At 48.5% G+C, this 19,629-nt stretch overlaps 1 protein-coding gene and 1 non-coding gene across 5 annotated transcripts in view; both read left to right on the top strand.

Moving 5' to 3' along the window:
- The window catches only part of mta2 (metastasis associated 1 family, member 2), a 72,241-nt gene extending 66,904 nt beyond the window's left edge, over positions 1-5,337 (top strand). For all 4 annotated transcript variants that reach the window (XM_080183561.1, XM_080183560.1, XM_080183558.1 and 1 more), the window contains one exon: positions 4,306-5,337. In XM_080183561.1, the coding sequence (XP_080039687.1) occupies positions 4,306-4,374 (69 nt within the window). In that variant the 3' untranslated portion in view covers positions 4,375-5,337. The remainder of the gene's footprint in view (positions 1-4,305) is intronic.
- Positions 5,338-15,917: 10,580 nt separating this feature from the next.
- trnai-uau (transfer RNA isoleucine (anticodon UAU)) lies at positions 15,918-16,012 on the top strand. The gene is made up of 2 exons: positions 15,918-15,955; positions 15,977-16,012. It is a non-coding gene; the product is annotated as a tRNA-Ile (tRNA).
- The last annotated feature ends 3,617 nt before the right edge of the window (positions 16,013-19,629 follow it).

Here is a 19,629-nt window from a genome sequence, read left to right as displayed (position 1 = left end):
TTTCAGCATCTGCCATGCTGGGATTCTACCCCAGAGCATTAAGCTGGGCCCCTCAGTTACTCATGACAATACCACCACTACATTGCTTCCCTGTGGGGTGAAAAGCCTGACTAGATTGGAGGGAGCAGCATTGATTGGCTAAATGGCCTCTTCCTATTCAATGCATTAAAAGGCTATTCTGCCTGTTCATGGAGATGCTGCTAAATATCTTCATGCCACAGCACGGTGGCACAGTGGTTAGCACCGCTGCCTCTCAATGCCAGGCACCCAGGTTCAATTCCTGGCTTGGGTCATTGTCTGTGCAGACTTTGCACATTCGCCATGTGTCTGTGTGGGTTTCCTCCCACAATCTGAAAGATGTGCTGGTTAGGTGGATTGGCCATGCTAAATTGACCCTTGGCGTCAGGGGGACTACCTGTGTAAGTAAAGTAAGTTTATTTATTAGTCAGAAGTAGTCTTACATCAAAACTGCAATGAAGTTAGTGAAAATCCCCGAGTAGCTGCACTCCGGCACCTGTTCGGGTACACTGAGGGAGAATTTGGCGCGGCCCAATGCACTTAACCAGCGCATCTTTTGGGGTAAATCTAAGGTAAATGGGTGGGGTTTATGGGATTGTGGTCGGTGCAGACTCAATGGGCCAAATGGCCTTCTGCACTGTTGGGATTTTATGATCGTATCCCATGTTTGGCTGTAGCAATAACCATTACTTGCTGGTTTAGGTATTACGTTAGTGATTTCTTCATGGTTCCTGGCCTCAGTTTATCCCACAAGTGCATAATTCACCTCCCAGCCACTGAAGTCCTTCTCTGATCCCAGGGTTGAATAGTAGAAACTTCTGTCATTGTAATGATTATATCCAACTGTTCCCAGATATATCTGCCACTATTTAAACAAGAAATCGACCCAATCAAAAAAAAAGAAATCCCCAAATTCAGTTTGATTCCTGTATTAAATACAACTTGCTTGATTATGGGTGACCTGGATAACCTGCCTTTCTGAAGAAAGAATGCTTTGGATATATGGGAGTGTTTTTTTTTTAAAAAAGAGCAAGATCTGGTGGGCAGCAGGAATTAAAACACTTTTCAAACTGCATTGTCCAAACTCTGTGTCTTCTGAGATCAGGGTACACAGTACAGCTTCAGCAGACACTGCCTGTCTTTCTGCTCACTCCTGCCTCCAGCTGGCTAACTGTGTGCATTACACTCTGTCATTAGCTTATTTCTCTGCAGCAGGTGACATTTCCTTTTCAGGGTGAAAATTAACAGCAACCATTTTGTCTGGGCCTCACCCTGTTGGCAGTTTGCCATTTCTTTTGGCGGTTTGCTCAATCCTGTCTTAATGTGTGTGGAAACAGAGCTTTTCTTCCCCCACTTTTTTCCCAGATGTTTTAGCTGTTGTGTCTCAGTCTGGTTTGAGACATTGGAGAGTATTCTGAGGTGGGTCGGCTGATGTGATTCATTCATTTCCCTGTTAATATCCTGCATCTGCTAGCCCCTTCATAGAAACATAGGTCATTTGGCCCTTCAAGCCTGCTCCTCCATTCATCACGATCATGGCTGATCATCCAACTCAATAACCCAATCCTGCTTTTTCCCCATAACCTTCAACCCTGTTCGCCCCAAGTGCTATATCTAGCCACCTCTTCAATACATTCAATGTTTTGGCATCAACTACTTCTTGTGGTAATGAATTCCACAGGCTCACCACTCTTTGGGTGAAGAAATGTCTCCTTATCTCCATCCTAAATGGTCCACCCTGAATCCTCAGACTGTGACCCCTGGTTTAGGACTCCCCCAGCATTGGGAATATCCTCCCTGCATTGGAATCCTGCATCCTCCTCAAGGTGTCCTGAACTGTTCAAGAACAGTGATGGCCACCCCAGGCCAGTGAGTGGATGCATGTGCGGCACTCTCTCGGTGAACCGCAAGGTTGCATTGGGCTTGTTCACTAAGCATGAGCCCATAAATAAGGTTAAGTACATTTAATATTTCATAATGAGTTATAGAAAATGCTTAATCGTTCAGCTATTAATGGAGCTGTCATCAACTTCAAATGGTAAAAACAAAATCAATATTTGTATATTCTCCCTGTGTATGCGTGGCATTCTACTGGATGCTCTGATTTTCCCCCTTCACTCCACAGGTTGAGTGGTATAGTTGTGCTAAATTGTTCCTTAAAGCCCCAAGATGTGCAGGTTGGGTAGTTTGGCCATGCTAAACTGCTCCTTAGTGTCCAAAGATGCACAGGTTAGGTGGATTGGCCATGATAAATTGGCCTTTAGTGCCCCAAGATGTGCAGATTAGGTGGATTGGTCATGCTAAATTGCCCCTTAGTATCAAAAGATGTGCCATGGCAAATGTGTGGGGTTACAGAGATAGGACCAGGGGAGGGGTCTGGGTAAGATACTCTCAGGAAGTCAGTGCAGACTCAATGGGCCAAATGGCCTCTTCTGCACTGCAGGGATTCTATGATTTGCACTTTGGATGCAAAGGGAGTGCATAACTTTTGTCAATGTGAGCAATCAGCACACACCTCACCTCACTTCACTTGCCCTTGCTTTATGTGCGAATCACTTCATTTCGCTGTAGGCAAAAGAAACTTCACGAACAGATATCTGTAGAATGTGGCAATGCTGCACGTGGGCAATGCTCAACACACACTCTCGTGGGCCACTCTCAGAACCCAGATGGGCCATATGTGACCCCTGAGCCACAGGATGGCCACCACTGGTTTAGAGTGAAGTCATCGACTGGATATGGGAGTAATATAGATGCCTTTTCCATACATGCTTGCCGTAGAGTAGTGGCTGTGTCATGAGACCGATAACTGGATTATATCCAGAGAAAATTAATTCAAATCTCACCGCAGCGCTTCAAGAATTTGAATTCTGGTTTTTAGAATAAAAGGCTGGCGCCAGTAAAAGTGTACGCAAATTTGTTAGACTAAAATTAAATCTGACTGGTTTACCAAAGGAAACCTGTTGTCTTTACCTGGTATTTGTGACTCTGACCCCACAGCCAATGTGATTAGTCTGTAACCAAGCTGAGGCAGGGCATAGTGATGGAGACAGTACAATCTGAACTACCAGTGGAGTTTTGTGTTCTTTTTAGATACCTCTTCCATTTCTCCTACCCGTAACAGCCACTCTGTCCTCTACTGTGCACATGTTGCAGTGTCGTCTTATCATGCTTAATATCATCCTCTGCGGCAAAGCTGCTTATCTTATATGGTTCTAGAGTAACCAGTTACTGTGTGTGTAGGTGACTGTGCCCTGACATTGCAGATAGTTGCTGGTAGACTTGATTTACGATTGCCCTGTTAACTGGAACTTGCACATTCTGCTTGTGTCTGTGTTTCCTCCAGGTACTCCGGTTTCCTCCCACCATCCGAAAGATGTGCGGGTTAGGTGGATTGGCCATGCTCAATTGCCCCTTAGTGTCAGGGGGACTAGCTAGGGTAAATGCATGGGGTTATGGGGATGGGGCCTGGCTGGGATTGTGGTTGGTGCAGGCCCGATGGGCTGAATGGCCACCTCCTGCACTGTAAGGATTCCTGCCCAAGGTTCCACCAACTAAACCTGTCCGGAGGCAAACTGATTACAGTAACCTTCCCAGAAAGAATCTTTATCTATAGAAACGAATGGATCAAATTGCTGTATGCTCAGAGTGCAGCTATGGGGAGGCAATTGCCTAGCGGTATAACCAGACTATTAATCCAGAAACTCAGCTAATGTTCTGGGGACTTGGGTTCGAATCCCGCCACGGCAGATGGTGAATTTTAATTCAATAAAAAATATCTGGAATTAAGAATCTTCTGATGACCGTGAAACCATTGTCGATTGTCGGATAAACCCATCTGGGTCACTAATGTCCTTTAAGGAAGGAAATCTGCCATCCTTCCCCAGTCTGGCCTACATGGGACTCCAGAGCTACAGCAATGTGGTTGACTCTCAACTGCCCTCTTAAGGGTGACTAGGGTTGGGCAATAAATGCTGGCCCAGCCAACGACACACATGTCCCAGAAATGAATTTAAAAAAATTCAAAGATTGGAGACCAGCCTACCAGACACAGAATCTGCCTCTCCAGCTCCTGCTCTGGGGTAACTTTTAAATGGAAAATACATTCTGCCTTGCTTTTTCCACCAGGCAACTTCCTCGGGATAGACAACTTGCTGATTTCCAGAATCTCTGTCTGCAGCCCGTGCCTGATGGAGCGCCACTGGTACGTAAACCCACTGTGCCGAAGTGGGTCTCTTGAAGCTGAAACTGACCCCCTAACTTGTTGCAATCTTCTCTCTTTCTCAGGATGATTCGGAAAGCTTTGAGCCAATCGGAAATGAGGAGAGCTGCACGGCGGCCTTCTGTGCAAGTTAAAGTGAAACTCGTTGGTTCAAGTCGCTCGGCTGCCCTGGGGGAGCCCATCGTCCTGGAGGACTGAGACCCGACTGATCTTCCTGCTACGCAAATACATGCAGTGCGCGCGCACGTGTGTACACGCAGACACATGCTCTCACTCTCAGGCATGCAGACACACTCACTCTCAGGCATGCACATACTCAGATACACAGGCACATCCATGCACTCATACAGGTGTGCATGTGCACTCAGATACTGATGCACGCACACTCATACAGACACATGCACTCAGGTACAGGCGTGCACACAGATATAGACACACACTCAGATACACGTGCGCGCACACTCAGATACGGACACACACACACACAGATACAGGCACACATACACACCCTTCTCAAATCTTCAGGGAATTCATAAGTAAACAGAAAAGATTCTCACCGATATCCCTCTTCCCCTTCCCTTTCTGTTCTGTGACTGGACTGTACCAGTCACGAGCATAGCTGATTAACACACAATGTGTAAAGCAATGTATATAAATCATACTGCCTGATTCCCAGCTGTTTTTTTTAAAAATGTTATTGCCTTTCCCCCCACCCCCTCCAGCAAGGGTATAATTGTAAACCCTGGAGAATTAATTCCTGGATTGATTGTGTTTTGGAAAGGACTTGTAATGACTCCTTTTTTTAACAGAAAATACTGAGTTAACAGGTAGAATTGTCCAGTTTGATATCAGGTTTATTGATACACGGTGATAACATTTTGTGTGTTTTTTTTTAATTTTCTTCCTGCTTTTTAAACTCGTGCTTGCCCAGACTACCCAAGGAAGTCTTTCTTCCGCCTGTTTGGTGACAGGTTGGAAAGTTCCGGGGTGTTTTTTTTTTTCCCGGCTGCGCTGTCTGGAAATTTTGAGATAAAACCAGACACCCAAGATTTTTTTGTAAAAAAAAAAAGAATTAAAGTTGTTTTTTTTCCACTCTACCTGTCGTTTCGTGGTACAGAGGTTTTTGTTGCTGAGGTTTGGGATGAGAACGTGGAATCTTGCAGTGCAGAAGACGACCAGTCGACCTGCTGCCACTGAAGTCAGTTTCTGGGTGAATTTTGGGATGTTAATAAGATAACCCTCAGAGTTCAAGTCCCTGATTCAGCTCCCCCTTCCCTAGGCGGACCAGTGGTTAGTACTGCTACCTCACAGCACCAGGGACCTGGGTTCGATTCCTGGCTTGGGTCACTATGTGGAGTCTGCACATTTTCCCCATGTCTGCATGGCTTTCCTCCAGGTGCTCCAGTTTCCTCCCACAGTCTGAAAGATGCCCAGGTTAGGTGAATTGGCCATGCTAAATTGCTCCTTATTGTCAAAAGATGTGCGAGTTAGATGGATTGGCCATGCTAAATTACTGCTTAGTGTCAGGAGTCTAGAGGAGTAAATCATGGGGTAACACAGATAAGGTCTGGATGGGATTGTGGTTGGGCTTGATGGGCTGAATGGCCTCCTTCTGCACTGTAGGGATTCTATGTGGTTTAAGCAGACCCATACCTTCATTCTATCCATTGGCAAGTGTTGGGAGGAATGAAAGCCTAGGAGAAGATGAGTTGTGCAAATCCAACCACCATTTTGTCCTTTATTTCTCCCATAGGGGGTAGGAGGAGACCATTCACTCAGCTCCTTGAGCCTCTCCAGCCATCCAGTTCGATCATGGCTGGACTATCTTCACTCCATTTAATTGCCTTGGTTTGATAGCTCTTAATATGTTGACCCAACACAATCCATCAGTCTTGGTTTTGGAAGTTTCAATTGACCCTCAGCTTTTTGACGGGGGGGAGGTGTGGAAAGAGAAGATTTCCAGATTTCCACTCCTCTATGCGAAGAAGTGCTTCTTGGTGAAGAAGTGTTTCTTGACAAAAAAACAAAGAACAAAGAAAATTACAGCAGAGAAAAAGCATCTGACTATCCACTCTGTCCATGCCTCCCATAATCTTGTAGACTTCTATCAGGTCGCCCCTCAACCTCCATTGTTCCAGTGTGAACAAACCAAGTTTCTCCAGCCTCTCCTTAGTGCCCTCCGTGCCTGGCAGCATCCTGAGGTACATCTTTTCTGTACCCTCTCCAAAGCCTCCACATCCTTCTGGTAGCGTGGCGACCAGAATTGAACACTATATTCCAAGTGTAGCCTAGCTAAGGTTCTATAAAGCTGCAACTCAATACCATGGCAGATAAAGGCAAGCATACTTTATGCCTTCTTGACTATCTTCTCTACCTGTGTTGCCACTTTCTGTGACCTGTGCACCTGTACACCAAGATCCCCTTGCCTATCAATACTCTTAAGGATTCTGCCATTTACTGTATATTTCCTGTCTGTATTAGACCTTCCAAAATGCATTACGTCACATTTGTCTGGATTAAACTCCATCTGCCATCTCTCTGCCCAAGTCTCCAACTGATCTATATCTTGCTGTGTCCTCTGATGGTCCTCCTCGCTATCTGCAAATCCACCAATCTTTGTGTCGTCTGCAAGCTTACTAATCAATCCAGTTACGTTTTTCTTCAAATCATTTTTATAATTTTTATATTCTCTCCGAGGTTTCTATCAGCACCCCAAAGGATTTCCCCTTAACCTTCACTGCTCTCAGGAGAACAAGCCCATCTGCTCAAGTCTCACCACATTGTCTAGAGTTCCTTATCCTGATACAATTTGAATAAATTTCTTCTGCATCCTCTGCAAGGCCTTGACATCCTTCCTAAAGGCCAGAATTGGAACCTGTTACATGCTGAAGTAGTCAGCAAAGATAAAAGAATGACAAAGTTGCCACCCAGTGGGTTACTTAACCAGTTAGTGGAGCTTTAGTTGATTGGCGTTGCTTGTTTACAGTCAAGGATGGAAGAGGGAAGTTCTCCTAGGAGCCTTGGATAATGTCACCAGGTAATGTAACGCACAATAGATGCGTTGGTTCACAATACATAATGGAACCCCACACTCTAGCTGAGCCCAGATCGTGATCAGTGAAGGTTTAGCATAACTTCCTTTTATCCTCTGCACCTATATATTTTAATTAAACAATCCCCAACCTGTTTGGGGGACGGCGGGGGAGGTTGGTGGTCTTTCCATGCAAGAGATTGTGTGTGTTTTTGCTTGACAGGGCACAGTTCAAGTGGAGGCAGCTGGGAGGGGGTAGTTTTATTGCCAAGTATAGGTGGTGTCATCGAAGAGTATCCTTTCAAGCTCGGCTGTGAAAGTGGGGCAGAAAGGGAGCAGTTTTGCACTGCAGGAACTTGCATTTATATTGTTCCTTCGGTTGGTAGAATGTCCCAAGATGGTTCACAAGAGTGGGGAGTAAATCAGGCCCAATACTGGCACTCTGTTCAAGAAGGGACTGGGACAGGTGGCCTAAAAGCTTGGTCAGGGTGGTAGGTTTTAAGGAGCCAGCAAAATCTGGAAGTCACAGGGATGTTTGAGGTTTTATTCCAATCTGATCGTCTGCATCACCAAACAACTCACAGCCAAATATGAGAATTTATTTTTACCGCTTTACTATTTGCCCAAAGCTGCTGCTTTTGGCTAGGGATCCAGTTAGTTCCGCAGGTTTCTGGACGCATCCAGCAGCTCACTGATTTGTCCTACTTGCAAGCGAAAATGTTAGCTAGAGAGTGGATAGCAATGGTCATCAAAGTTCGCTTTGCCCAAAGTACATCTGACTAGGCCAGTTTCAGGACACTGGCTTGTGGGGCTCCTCCCTGACATCTCTCCCCCTCCCCACCCCCCAACCACCACCATCTCATTCCATGGGCCAGCTGTAACACCCACACACACCATTGCCCTGACTGGTGCAACTTAGATAGAGGCAGCAGAGGTTTGGATGCAATGGGTGGGAGATTAAGAGATATGGGGAGTGAAGGATACCCAGTATTAGGTGGAATATTAACCACTGATCTTTCTGAAACTGCCTGGCGCCCTTTCGTGTGAGAGTACTTGGTCTTGTTTGGACTACCTTTGTTCTTTACCAGAATATTGGTTTCAATGGTCAGACCAGCATTTATTGCCCATTCCTAATTGCCCCTTGAGAAGGTGATCTATCATCTTGAACTTGCTATAGTCTGTGTGATGTAGGTACACCCACATTGCTGTTAGGGAGAGAGTTCTACTCCAGTAATAGCAAAGGAATGGCCAATATATTTCTATGTCAGGATGATGAGTGGCTCATAGAAATCATAGAAACCCTACAGTGCAGAAAGAGGCCATTTAGCCTATCGAGTTGGCACTGACCACAATCCCACCCAGGCTCTATTCCCTTATCCCTACATATTTACCCACTAATTCCTCTAAACTACGCAACTCAGGACACTAAGGAACAATTTTAGCATAGCCAAGCAACCTGACCCACGCATCTTTGGATTGTGGGAGGAAACCCACACAGACACAGGGAGAATGTGCTGACTCCACACAGACAGTGACCCAAGCCAGGAATCGAACCCAGTTCCCTAGAGCTGTGAAGCAGCAGTGCTAACCACTGTGCTAGCATGCCACCGGGCTCGGAGGGGAAACTTGCAGGTGGTGGTGTTCCCCATGTGTCTGCTGCCCCTTGTCCTTCTGGTTGATAGTGGCGGTGGGTTTGGAAGGTGCTGTCTTTCACGCAAGTGGCAAATCTCATTGCGGAACAGTGTTCCTCACAGGTAGTGTTATTTGGTCAGTCTTTCCAAACAATCTTCATTAATTAGTTTCATGTGATAGAGAGAAAGCAACACGGCTGTTAGAGACTGATACACTCCAATAAATTCTCACCCAGGCATACCCTCCCACGGTGCGTCGCTCCCTCAGCACCGACCCTCCCACGGTGCGTCGCTCCCTCAGCACCGACCCTCCCACGGTGCGTCGCTCCCTCAGCACCGACCCTCCCACGGTGCGTCGCTCCCTCAGCACCGACCCTCCCACGGTGCGTCGCTCCCTCAGCACCGACCCTCCCACGGTGCGTCGCTCCCTCAGCACCGACCCTCCCACGGTGCGTCGCTCCCTCAGCACCGACCCTCCCACGGTGCGTCGCTCCCTCAGCACCGACCCTCCCACGGTGCGTCGCTCCCTCAGCACCGACCCTCCCACGGTGCGTCGCTCCCTCAGCACCGACCCTCCCACGGTGCGTCGCTCCCTCAGCACCGACCCTCCCACGGTGCGTCGCTCCCTCAGCACCGACCCTCCCACGGTGCGTCGCTCCCTCAGCACCGACCCTCCCACGGTGCGTCGCTCCCTCAGCACCGACCCTCCCACGGTGCGTCGCTCCCTCAGCACCGACCCTCCCACGGTGCGTCGCTCCCTCAGCACCGACCCTCCCACGGTGCGTCGCTCCCTCAGCACCGACCCTCCCACGGTGCGTCGCTCCCTCAGCACCGACCCTCCCACGGTGCGTCGCTCCCTCAGCACCGACCCTCCCACGGTGCGTCGCTCCCTCAGCACCGACCCTCCCACGGTGCGTCGCTCCCTCAGCACCGACCCTCCCACGGTGCGTCGCTCCCTCAGCACCGACCCTCCCACGGTGCGTCGCTCCCTCAGCACCGACCCTCCCACGGTGCGTCGCTCCCTCAGCACCGACCCTCCCACGGTGCGTCGCTCCCTCAGCACCGACCCTCCCACGGTGCGTCGCTCCCTCCGCACCGACCCTCTGACATTGCAGCGCTCCCATTAGTAGCAGTTAGTGTCAGCATCGATTATGTGCTCCTGACCCTGAAGGGTGACTTGAACCCATGGGCAGAATTTGCCTGTCCTGTCTGCCACAAGGTTCCTAGTGAGTGGGGGGCAGACCGTGCAAAGGCCCATTGACCTCGGGCATTTTCCAGCCTTGGGGCAAGCGTGGCTGGAGAATCCCAGCCAGAGTCTTTTCCAAGTGACATTCACAAAGTCACGGCACCCGGGGAGAAGGGAGGATCGGAGGACGGATTGTGGAGGTAATGTCAACCTGGGGAGCCATTACTGGTGATGCATGGACTGCGCTGGGATAGCGGATAACTGGAGACTTATTGGACAGCGGCACACTATCCTGGGCGCTACCCTGAGACAGGGCTAATACCCCAGGCTCAGAGCTACAGGCTGATGAGTTATAAATGCTGTATGTGCTTCTCTTCACTAAATACAAGATTGTCTGTATTCATGCACAATTCCGTAGTGCCCCGGGCCAATCCTGTGTGACGGTTAAATATTTAATGTTTCTATAATTTACTCTGTTTGTCCCATGTTTGAATATTTCATCATTAATTTGCCTGAGGTCACAGCCCGGAAATCCCCTGGTAACAAAGAGGTTTCAGATCCGACATTTTGTCTTGTCAACCATCTTGTGAAACATCTTTAAGAATAACCTATCTGTGGCTCCTTATTTCTTCAACTCTCCTTTTTTATTTGGGTGGCACCGTGGCACAGTGGTTGGTGCCAGTGTCTCACAGTGCCAGGGACCCAGGGCAGCATGGTGGCACAGTGGTTAGCACTGCTGTCTCACAGCACCAGGACCCCGGGGCAGCATGGTGGTACAATGGGTAGCACCGCTGTCTCATAGTGCCAGGGGCCTGGGACAGCATGGTGGCACAGTGGTTAGCACTGCAGCCTCACAGTGCCAGGGACCTAGGGCGGCATGGTGGCACAGTGGTTAGCACTGCTGCCTCACAGCACCAGGGACCCGGGGCAGCACAGCGACACAGCGATTAACACTGCTGCCTCTCAGCGCCAGGGAGCCGGGTTCAATTCCAACCTCAGGTCACTGCCTGTGCAGAGTCTGCACATTATCCCCGTGTCTGCATGTGTTCCCTCCAAGTGCTCCGGTTTCCTACCACACAGATGTGCAGGTTAGGTGGATTGGCCGTGCTAAGTTGCCCCTTAGTATCAGGGGATTAGCGGGGTAAATATATGGAGTTACAGGAATAGGGCCTGGGTGGGATTGTGATCGGCGCAGGCTTGATGGGCCGAATGGCCTCCTTCTGCACTGTAGGGATGCTATGATTTAAGAAAACTTCTCTCTAGTGATTTACTTGACCTGTTTCTCTCGGATATAGTTGTATAGAACTTTGGTGAGGCCACAGCTGGAGCACTGTGTGCAGTTCTGGTCTCCACATTACAGGAAGGGTGTGACCTACTGGAGGGGGTGCAGAGGAGATTCACCAGGACGCTGCCTGGGATGGAGCGTTTAAGTTATGAAGAGAGGTTGGATAGGCTTGGGTTGTTTTCTCTGGAGCAGGGAAGACTGAGCTAAGCCTGGCCATCCCTGAGCGTGCCCCTCTGCCCCCAAACATGGCCCCCCTCCCCTGAGCATGCTTCCCTGAACATGGCCCTGCCGAACATGTCCCCTCCCGCCGAACATGGGCCCCACTCAGTTACTGAGGAGTATAACACAGTGACTAATAAATAAAGCAATGGCCTCCTTTTGCACTGTCGGGATTCTGTGATTCTAAACGTAATTACTTAACTGTTATATCTGTCCAATTCAACCAGCTTCTTAATCAGTTTTACCCAGGTGCCTTTATCTATGAGAAGAACAGAGTACGGACACGGATGTAACAGCAAACTTTGTTAAGTACAGTTAACCCATAAGTTACCCACTGTGTATACAAGAAACATGATGTGGATGTGCCGGCGTTGGACTGGGGTAAACACAGTAAAAAGTCTGACAACACCAGGTTTTAGTCCAACCGATTTATTTGATAGTAAACTCACAAGCTTTCGAGGTTTCCCTCTTCGTCAGGTGATTCATATACAAGAAACACCCAGGGTTCAACTATACTACCCGGAAGGATGGCTGGGCAGGCTGGAGATCTGGTCCCTGCATCTCCCTGGTTCCTCTTCGTGAAGGTGATTCTCGCTGCCCGTCTTTGTTCCCAAGGAGTCCGCAATGCCTATTTTTATCCCCTGTGGCCTCACGGTTTGTCTTCCACCTGCCCTTGGCCTTCTGCCAATGGGCTCTCAGAAGTGGCCGGTGGGGGGCGCGACTAGTGGAGGGAGGTTCTCAGCACCTGTTGACAGGACACTTGGACCCATCCCGAGGGGCCTTGGAGTCTGGCCCCTATCTCAGCTACAGACAATAGGCCGATGCCTGCCAAATAGGAGCGATGATCGTAAATCATAGAATCACTACAGTACAGAAGGAGGCCATTGAGCCCGTCTAGTCAGTACCGACCACAATCCCACCCAGCCCCTACATGCATTTACCCTGTTAATCCCCCTGACAGCAGGGTCAATTTAGAATGGCCAATCCAGAACGCCTTTCGGACTGTGGGAGGAAACCAGAGCACCGGGAGAAAACCCACGCAGACACGGGGAAGAAGGTGCAGACTCCGTACAGATAGTGACCCGGGCCGGGAATCGAACCTGGTCCCTGGCGCTTGTGAGGCAGCAGCGCTAACCCACTGTGCCTATCACCTGCTGGGTTGTCAGGACTGATCCATGCTTGCTCCTGTCTGAGTTCGGTACGTTTGAACTTTGGCCAGCTCCGATTTTCTACTTGCTGGAACTGACAGTAGTTTAATTTAGAGTGCCCAATTCTTTAGTTACAAATGTCCAGTTTGATTTTGGGCTCAGCACCCACCTGGCAGCTTCCTCCTGCAGTCTCTGCACCCATCTCGTCATCACCCACATTCTCTGACAAAGGGCCATCCAGATTTGAAACGCTGACTCTATTCTCTCTCCACGGACACTGTCAGACCTGCTGAGATTTTCCAGCATTCTCTGTTTCTGTCCCACATTCTTTCCTGTTAATCCTGAGCATCCCCACAAAATCGAAGATCTGGTTTTTTTTTGTCCCTGTCACTTGAATTCTTTCTGTCACTGGAGTTCTCTATAAACGTGGGCAATCGGGATTAGCTTAGGCGTTTAAGAAAAACGGGCAGCATGGACAAGTTGGGCTGAAGGGCCTGTTTCCATGATGTAAACCTCTACAACTGTTGGCTTTAGGTTAGTCACGATGTGGAGATGCCAGCGTTGGACTGGGGTAAAGACAGTAAGAAGTCTCACAACACCAGGTTAAAGTCCAACAGGTTTATTTGGGATCAAAATCAACTAGCTTTCGAAAGCTCGTGGCTTTTGCTACCAGATAAACCCATTGGACTTTAACCTGGTGTTGTGAGCCTTCTTACTGGCGTTAGGTTAATGAGATGTCTCTAGTTTTTTTTTAATTGTAGTTAGATATTAACCACTGGGTCAGAATCCTGGAACTCCACCCCACCCCCCTAACAGCACAGTGGGTGTACCTACCCACAGGTTCAAGATAACAGTTCACCCACCACCATCTTCTCAAGGGGCAATTAGGGATGGGTAATAAATGCTGGATCTGATCAGCGACGCCCACATCCCATAAACGAAAAAACTTCAATACAACAAGTGAGGTTCAAACTCATAACAGCAGCATTAACCTCTTTCCTTGTTTTCATTCATTCCTGGGCCATGGGCGTCACTTGCTGGCCAGCATTTACCTCCTTAGTTAGGCCGCGCTTGGAATATAGTGTTCAATCCTGGTCGCCACACTACCAGAAGAATGTGGAGGCTTTGGAGAGGGTTACAGAAAAGATTTACCAGGATGTTGCCCTGGTATGGAGGGCATTAGCTATGAGGAGAGGTTGGAGAAACTTGGTTTGTTCTCACTGGAACGACGGAGGTTGAGGGGAGACCTGATAGAAGTCTACAAGATTATGAGAGGCATGGGCTGAGTGGATAGTCAGAAGCTTTTTCCCAGGGTGGAAGAGTCAATTACTAGGAGCGGAACAGGTTTAAGGTGCGAGGGGCAAGGTTTAAAGGAGATGCATGAGGCTAGTTTTTTGCACAGAGGGTGGTGGGTGCCTGGAGCTCGTTGCTGGGGGGAGGTAGTGGAAGCGGATACGGTAGTGAGTTTTAAGGGGCGTCCGGACAAATACATGAATAAGATGGGAATAGAAGGATATGGTCCCTGGAAGGGTAGGGGGTTTTAATTAAGTCGGGCAGCATGGTCGGTGCAGGTTTGGAGGGCCGAAGGGCCTGTTCCTGTGCTGTAATTTTCTTTGTTCTTTATTTATTACCCATCCCTAGTTGAGAGTCAACCACATTGCTGTGGCTCTGGAGTCACATGTAGGCCAGACTGGGTAGGGACAGCAGATTTCCTTCCCCAAAGGACATCAGTGAACCAGATGGGTTTTTCCAACAATTGACAATGGTTTCATAGTCATCAGTAGATTCTTAAGTCCAGGGTTTTTTAAAATCAAATTCAATAACAACGGTTAGCACTGCTGCCTCGCAGCACCAGGGACTTCTGTTCAATTCCCGGCTTGGATCACTATCTGTGCGGAGTCCGCATGTTCTCCCCATGTCTGTGTGGATTTCCTCCAAGTGTGTACCATCTCTGAACTCTATCTAACCACTCCCGCCCCCCCGCCCCCCCCCAGGATCTGAAACCTTTCAATAAGATTACCTCTCATTCTCCTGTTGCCAGTGGGTACAGGCCCAACCTGTTCAACCTCTCCCTGTACAATAAAATGCCTCAAACCCCAGGAATGTTGCTCAGCATTACCAGTCCAGGCCTAATCGTTATCCCGGCTTTGCCCTGGGCACAAGGCCGGGGGGGGGGTGGCAGTGGTGAATGACCTGGGAGGAGTTTTCAATCTGAGGGGGTCACATTCCAGCCGGGAGTGGGTCAGAAACGAGAACATTCCTGAACAGCGGGGAATAAATCCACGTGGAATATCGTCAGAGAGGTTCCATAGAATTACAATGCAAATTCTCTCCTTTACCGGCTGGGGAAAGGTCCCAGACTGATAGGATGTGCGTATGGCTGGGATGATGAACTGCTGGATCCAGTCTTTTACTGAGACGCTGGGCATTTAAAATGAAACAGACATGAGGATAGGACTGAATGGCCTCCAGTGTATCAGGCTCCATGAGGGGCTGAATGGTCTCCCGTGTACCAAGTTCAAGGAGGGGCTGAATGGCCTCCTGTGTATCAGGCCCAAAGAGGGGCTGAATGGCCTCCTCTGTACCAGGTTCAAGGAAGGGCTGAATGGCCTCCTGTGTACCCGGTTCAAGAAGGGGCTGAATGGCCTCCTGTGTATCAGGTTTAAGAAGGGGCTGAATGGCCTCCTCCTATTCCTGTGACTCTAGCTGTCTGTGTCTGTATATGTGTATGTATGTTTTTGTGTGTGTAAATGTCTGTGTGTATACCTGTGTGTATGTATATCTGTGTGTACATGTGTGATATGGATATGCCAGTAAACACCAGGTTGGACTTAAACCTGGTGTTGTCAGACTTTTTACTGTACATGTGTGTCCATGTATATGTGTGTGTGTGTGGAGTGGGGGAGGGTGATAAACTTTGCAAACTGCGGGATTTCAGTGTTAAAGTGTTCACGGATTGTGATCCATCCAGTGTACCCGCTGCTCCCACCCTGTCTCTCTCTGTCTGTCTGTCTGTCCCTCTCTCTGTCTCGGCGTGTGTGTGTGTGTGTCTCTCCCTCTGCCTCTTCTCTCCCTTACTCTCTCTCTCTTTGTCTCTGTGTGTCTCTCAGTCCCTTGCTCTCTCTTTCTCTCTGTCCCTGTCTCTCTGTAATCTCTCTGTAATTTCCCTCTGCTGTGGCTCTAGTGGCGCAATCGGTTAGCGCGCGGTACTTATACAGCAGTGCGGCCAGCGAGCGATGCCGAGGTTGTGAGTTCAAGCCTCACCTAGAGCACAGATTTTACCCCCAGACTGAGCCCCCACCCTCCCCATCACACACACAAATCTGCCAGTAAGCCTTTTGCTGCGAAGTTAATACATTATTCGGCCAATTAAATACGTTTGGGAAGAGCAAATTTGGTTCAATGAGGGTTGGGGTTCAGTGGGGTCTGGGGGTTCATTGGGGTTTGGGATCAATTAGGTTTGAAGTTCAATGGGGTTTGGGGGTTCATTGTGGATTGGATTCAATGGCATTTGGGGTTCAATAGGGTTTGGGGGTTCAATGGGGTTTGGGTTCAATTCTAGTTTGGGTGTTGAATGGGGTTTGGGGGTTCAATGGGGTTTGGGGTTCATTGTGGTTTGGGGGTTCAATGGGGTTTGGGTTCAATTCTGGTTTGGGTGTTGGGGTTTGAGGGTTCAATGGGTTTGGGGTTCATTGTGGTTTGGGGTTCAATAGTTTTTGGGTTCATGGGGTTGGGGTTCAATAGGGTTTGGCGTTCAATGGTGTTTGGGTTTCAAAGGGGTTTGGGTTTCAATGGGGTTTGGGGTTCAATGGGGTTTGGGGTTCAATGGGGTTTGGGTTCAATGGGATTTGTGGTTCAATGGGGTTTGGGATTCAATGGGGTTTGGGATCAATGGGGTTTGGGTTCAATGGAATTTGGGGTGCACTGGAGTTTGGGGTTCAATGGGGTTTGGGGTTCAAAGGAATTTGGGGTTCAGTGGAGCTTGGAGTTCAATGGGGTTTGGGGTTCAATGGGGTTTGGGTTCAATGGAATTTGGGGTTCAATGGGGTTTGGGGATCAGTGGAGTTTGGGGTTCAATGGGGTTTGAGTTCAATGGGGTTTGGGGTACAATGGGGTTTGGGTTCAATGGATTTTGGGTTCATTGAAGTTTGGGGTTCAGTGTGGATTAGATTCAATGGCATTTGGGGTTCAATGGGGTTTGGGGTTCAATGGTGTTTTAATGGTGTAGGGGAGGTTTCAGTGATATTTGGGATTCGAAGAGAGTCACAGAAATTCATAGCACAGAATGAGGCCCTTTGGCCCATCCTGTCTGGGCCAGCCATCAAATGCAAATATAAATTGGCTTAGAATAGACAGGTGCTTAATGTCCAGCACAGAGACGATAGGCTGAAGGGCCTCTTTCTGTGCTACTCTAATCTATTCTAATTCCATTTGCTAGCCCATGATGCATAGCTAAATGCAGTAAAAAAGGCAATGAATAAAATCAGTTGTGTAGAAGGATCTGGATACGTTAACTCTGTTTCTCTCACCACAGATGTTGTCAGGCCTGCTGGGTTTCTGTTTTCATTTCAGATTCCCAGCAGCTGCAGCATTTTATTATAAAGTCTATTAGTACTTCGCCGTTCATCTCCCACAGGAAGCATAGTTACCCAGACACATATTGCACAGCAGGATCCCAGAAACAGTCATGCAGCAAATGACCAGAGGGTCTGTTTTTCAGTGCAGTGAGAGCGGGCGAGATCAGGAGAGTGATGCAGAATTCCAAGATCAGTGACTCCAGCAGGAGGAAACAGGGCAGTGAGTGGTCAAAATTACTAAACTGTCATGGAGAAGTTTGCAGGAAGACTTCATAATCTTCAGGTCAGAACTCAGAAACAAGAGCTTTGATTAGATTTGATTTATCATCATGGGTATTGGGACACCGTAGCATGCTACAGTGCAGAGGGACCTGGGGGTCCTTGTGCACGAGTCGCAGAAACCCAGTCTGCAGGTGCAGCAGGTGGTCAGGAAGGCTAATGGGATGCTGGCCTTTATAGCGAGGGGGATAGAATATAAAAGTAGGGAGGTCTTGCTGCAACTGTACAGGGTACTGGTGAGGCCGCAGCTGGAGTACTGTGTGCAGTTTTGGTCGCCGTACTTGCGCAAGGATATTTTGGCCTTGGAGGGAGTTCAGAGGAGGTTCACTAGGCTGATACCGGAGATGAGGGGATTGGGCTATGAAGAGAGACTAAATAGACTGGGTCTGTACTCATTGGAGTTTAGACGGCTGAGGGGGGATCTTATAGAGATGTATAAGATAGTGAAAGGGATGGATAGGGTAGAGATAGAGAGATTCTTCCCGCTTAGAAGGGACAGCAGGACTAGAGGGCACAGCCTCAAGATAAGGGGGGGGGGGGCAGTTGAGGAGGAACTTCTTCACTCAAAGGGTGGTGAATCTCTGGAATTCTCTGCCCGTTGAAGTGGTGGAGGCTACCTCGCTAAATATATTTAAGTCACGGGTAGATAGGTTTTTGACGGACAAGGGAATTAAGGGTTATGGGGAGAAAGCGGGAAAGTGGAACTGATCCACTTCAGATCAGCCATGATCTTATTGAACGGGCAAGGCTGGCTCGAAGGGCTAGATGGCCTACTCCTGTTCCTAATTCTTATGTTCTTGTGTTCTTATTCAGTGAAAAGTCTTGTTTCCTGCGCACTATACAGACAAAGCAAAATGTTCATAGAGAAGGAAATGAGAGAGTGCAGAATGTGGTGTTATAGTCATAGCTAGGGTGTAGAGAAAGATCAACTTAATGCGAGGTAGGTCCATTCAAAAGTCTGACAGCAGCAGGGAAGAAGCTGTTCTTGAGTCGGTCAGTACGTGACCTCAGACTTTTGTATCTTCTTCCTGACGGAAGAAGGTGGAAGAGAGAATGTCCGGGGTGTGTGGGGTCCTTGATTATGCCGGCTGCTTTTCCCCGAGGCAGCGGGAAGTGTAGACAGAGTCAATGGATGGGAGGCTGGTTTGCGTGATGGATTGGGCTACATTCACGATCTTTTGTAGTTCCTTGCGTTCTTGGTCAGACCAGGAGCCCAGACCAAGCTGTGATACAACCAGAAAGAATGCTTTCTATGGGGCATCTGTAAAAGTTGGTGAGAGTCATAGTGGACATGCTGAACTTCCTTAGCCTCCTGAGAAAGTAGAGGCATTGGTGGGGCTTTCTTAACTATAGCATCGACGTGGAGGGGACCAGCACAGGTTGTCAGTGATCTGGACACCTAAAAACCTGAAGCTCTCGACCCTTTCTACTTCGTCCCTGGTGATGCAGACAGGGGCATATTCTCCTTTACGCTTCCTCAAGTAGATGACAATCTCCTTCATTTTCTTGACATCAAGGGAGAGATTATTGTCGCTGCACCAGTTCACCGGATTCTCTATCTCATTCCTGTTCTCTGTCTCGTCATTGTTTGAGATCCGACCCACTATAGTGGTGTTGTCAACAAACTTGAAAACCGAATTGGTGGGGAATTTGGCCATTTGTATTAATGTACAGTGAAAAGTATTGTTTCTTGAGCACTATAAGGACAAAGCATACCGTTCATAGAGAAGGAAAGGAGACAGTGCAGAATGTAGTGTTACAGTTACAGCTCGAGAAAAATCTTAAACTTAATGCAAGGTAGGTCCATTCAAAAGTCTGACAGCAGCAGGGAAGAATATTATTAGAGAGGTTGAAAGAGTTAGATTGATTTTAAAAGTTTAGAACAAAAGTAAAAGATAGAAGTAGAGGGTCTGCTAGGGAGAGCTCATAAGAAGTTGCCTCACCCTGGTACTATTTTGAAAGTTTGTACAGCACCTGTAAGGTAACACGACCCCCACCCCCCTTGCCCACCGTCCCTGCCTCCAGCCCAGGGC

The sequence above is a fragment of the Carcharhinus amblyrhynchos genome, unplaced genomic scaffold, assembly GCF_965287045.1.
Source record: "Carcharhinus amblyrhynchos unplaced genomic scaffold, sCarAmb.v2.hapA chromosome_331, whole genome shotgun sequence".
NCBI lineage: Eukaryota > Metazoa > Chordata > Chondrichthyes > Carcharhiniformes > Carcharhinidae > Carcharhinus > Carcharhinus amblyrhynchos.
This window is presented reverse-complemented; position numbering and strand designations above follow the sequence as displayed.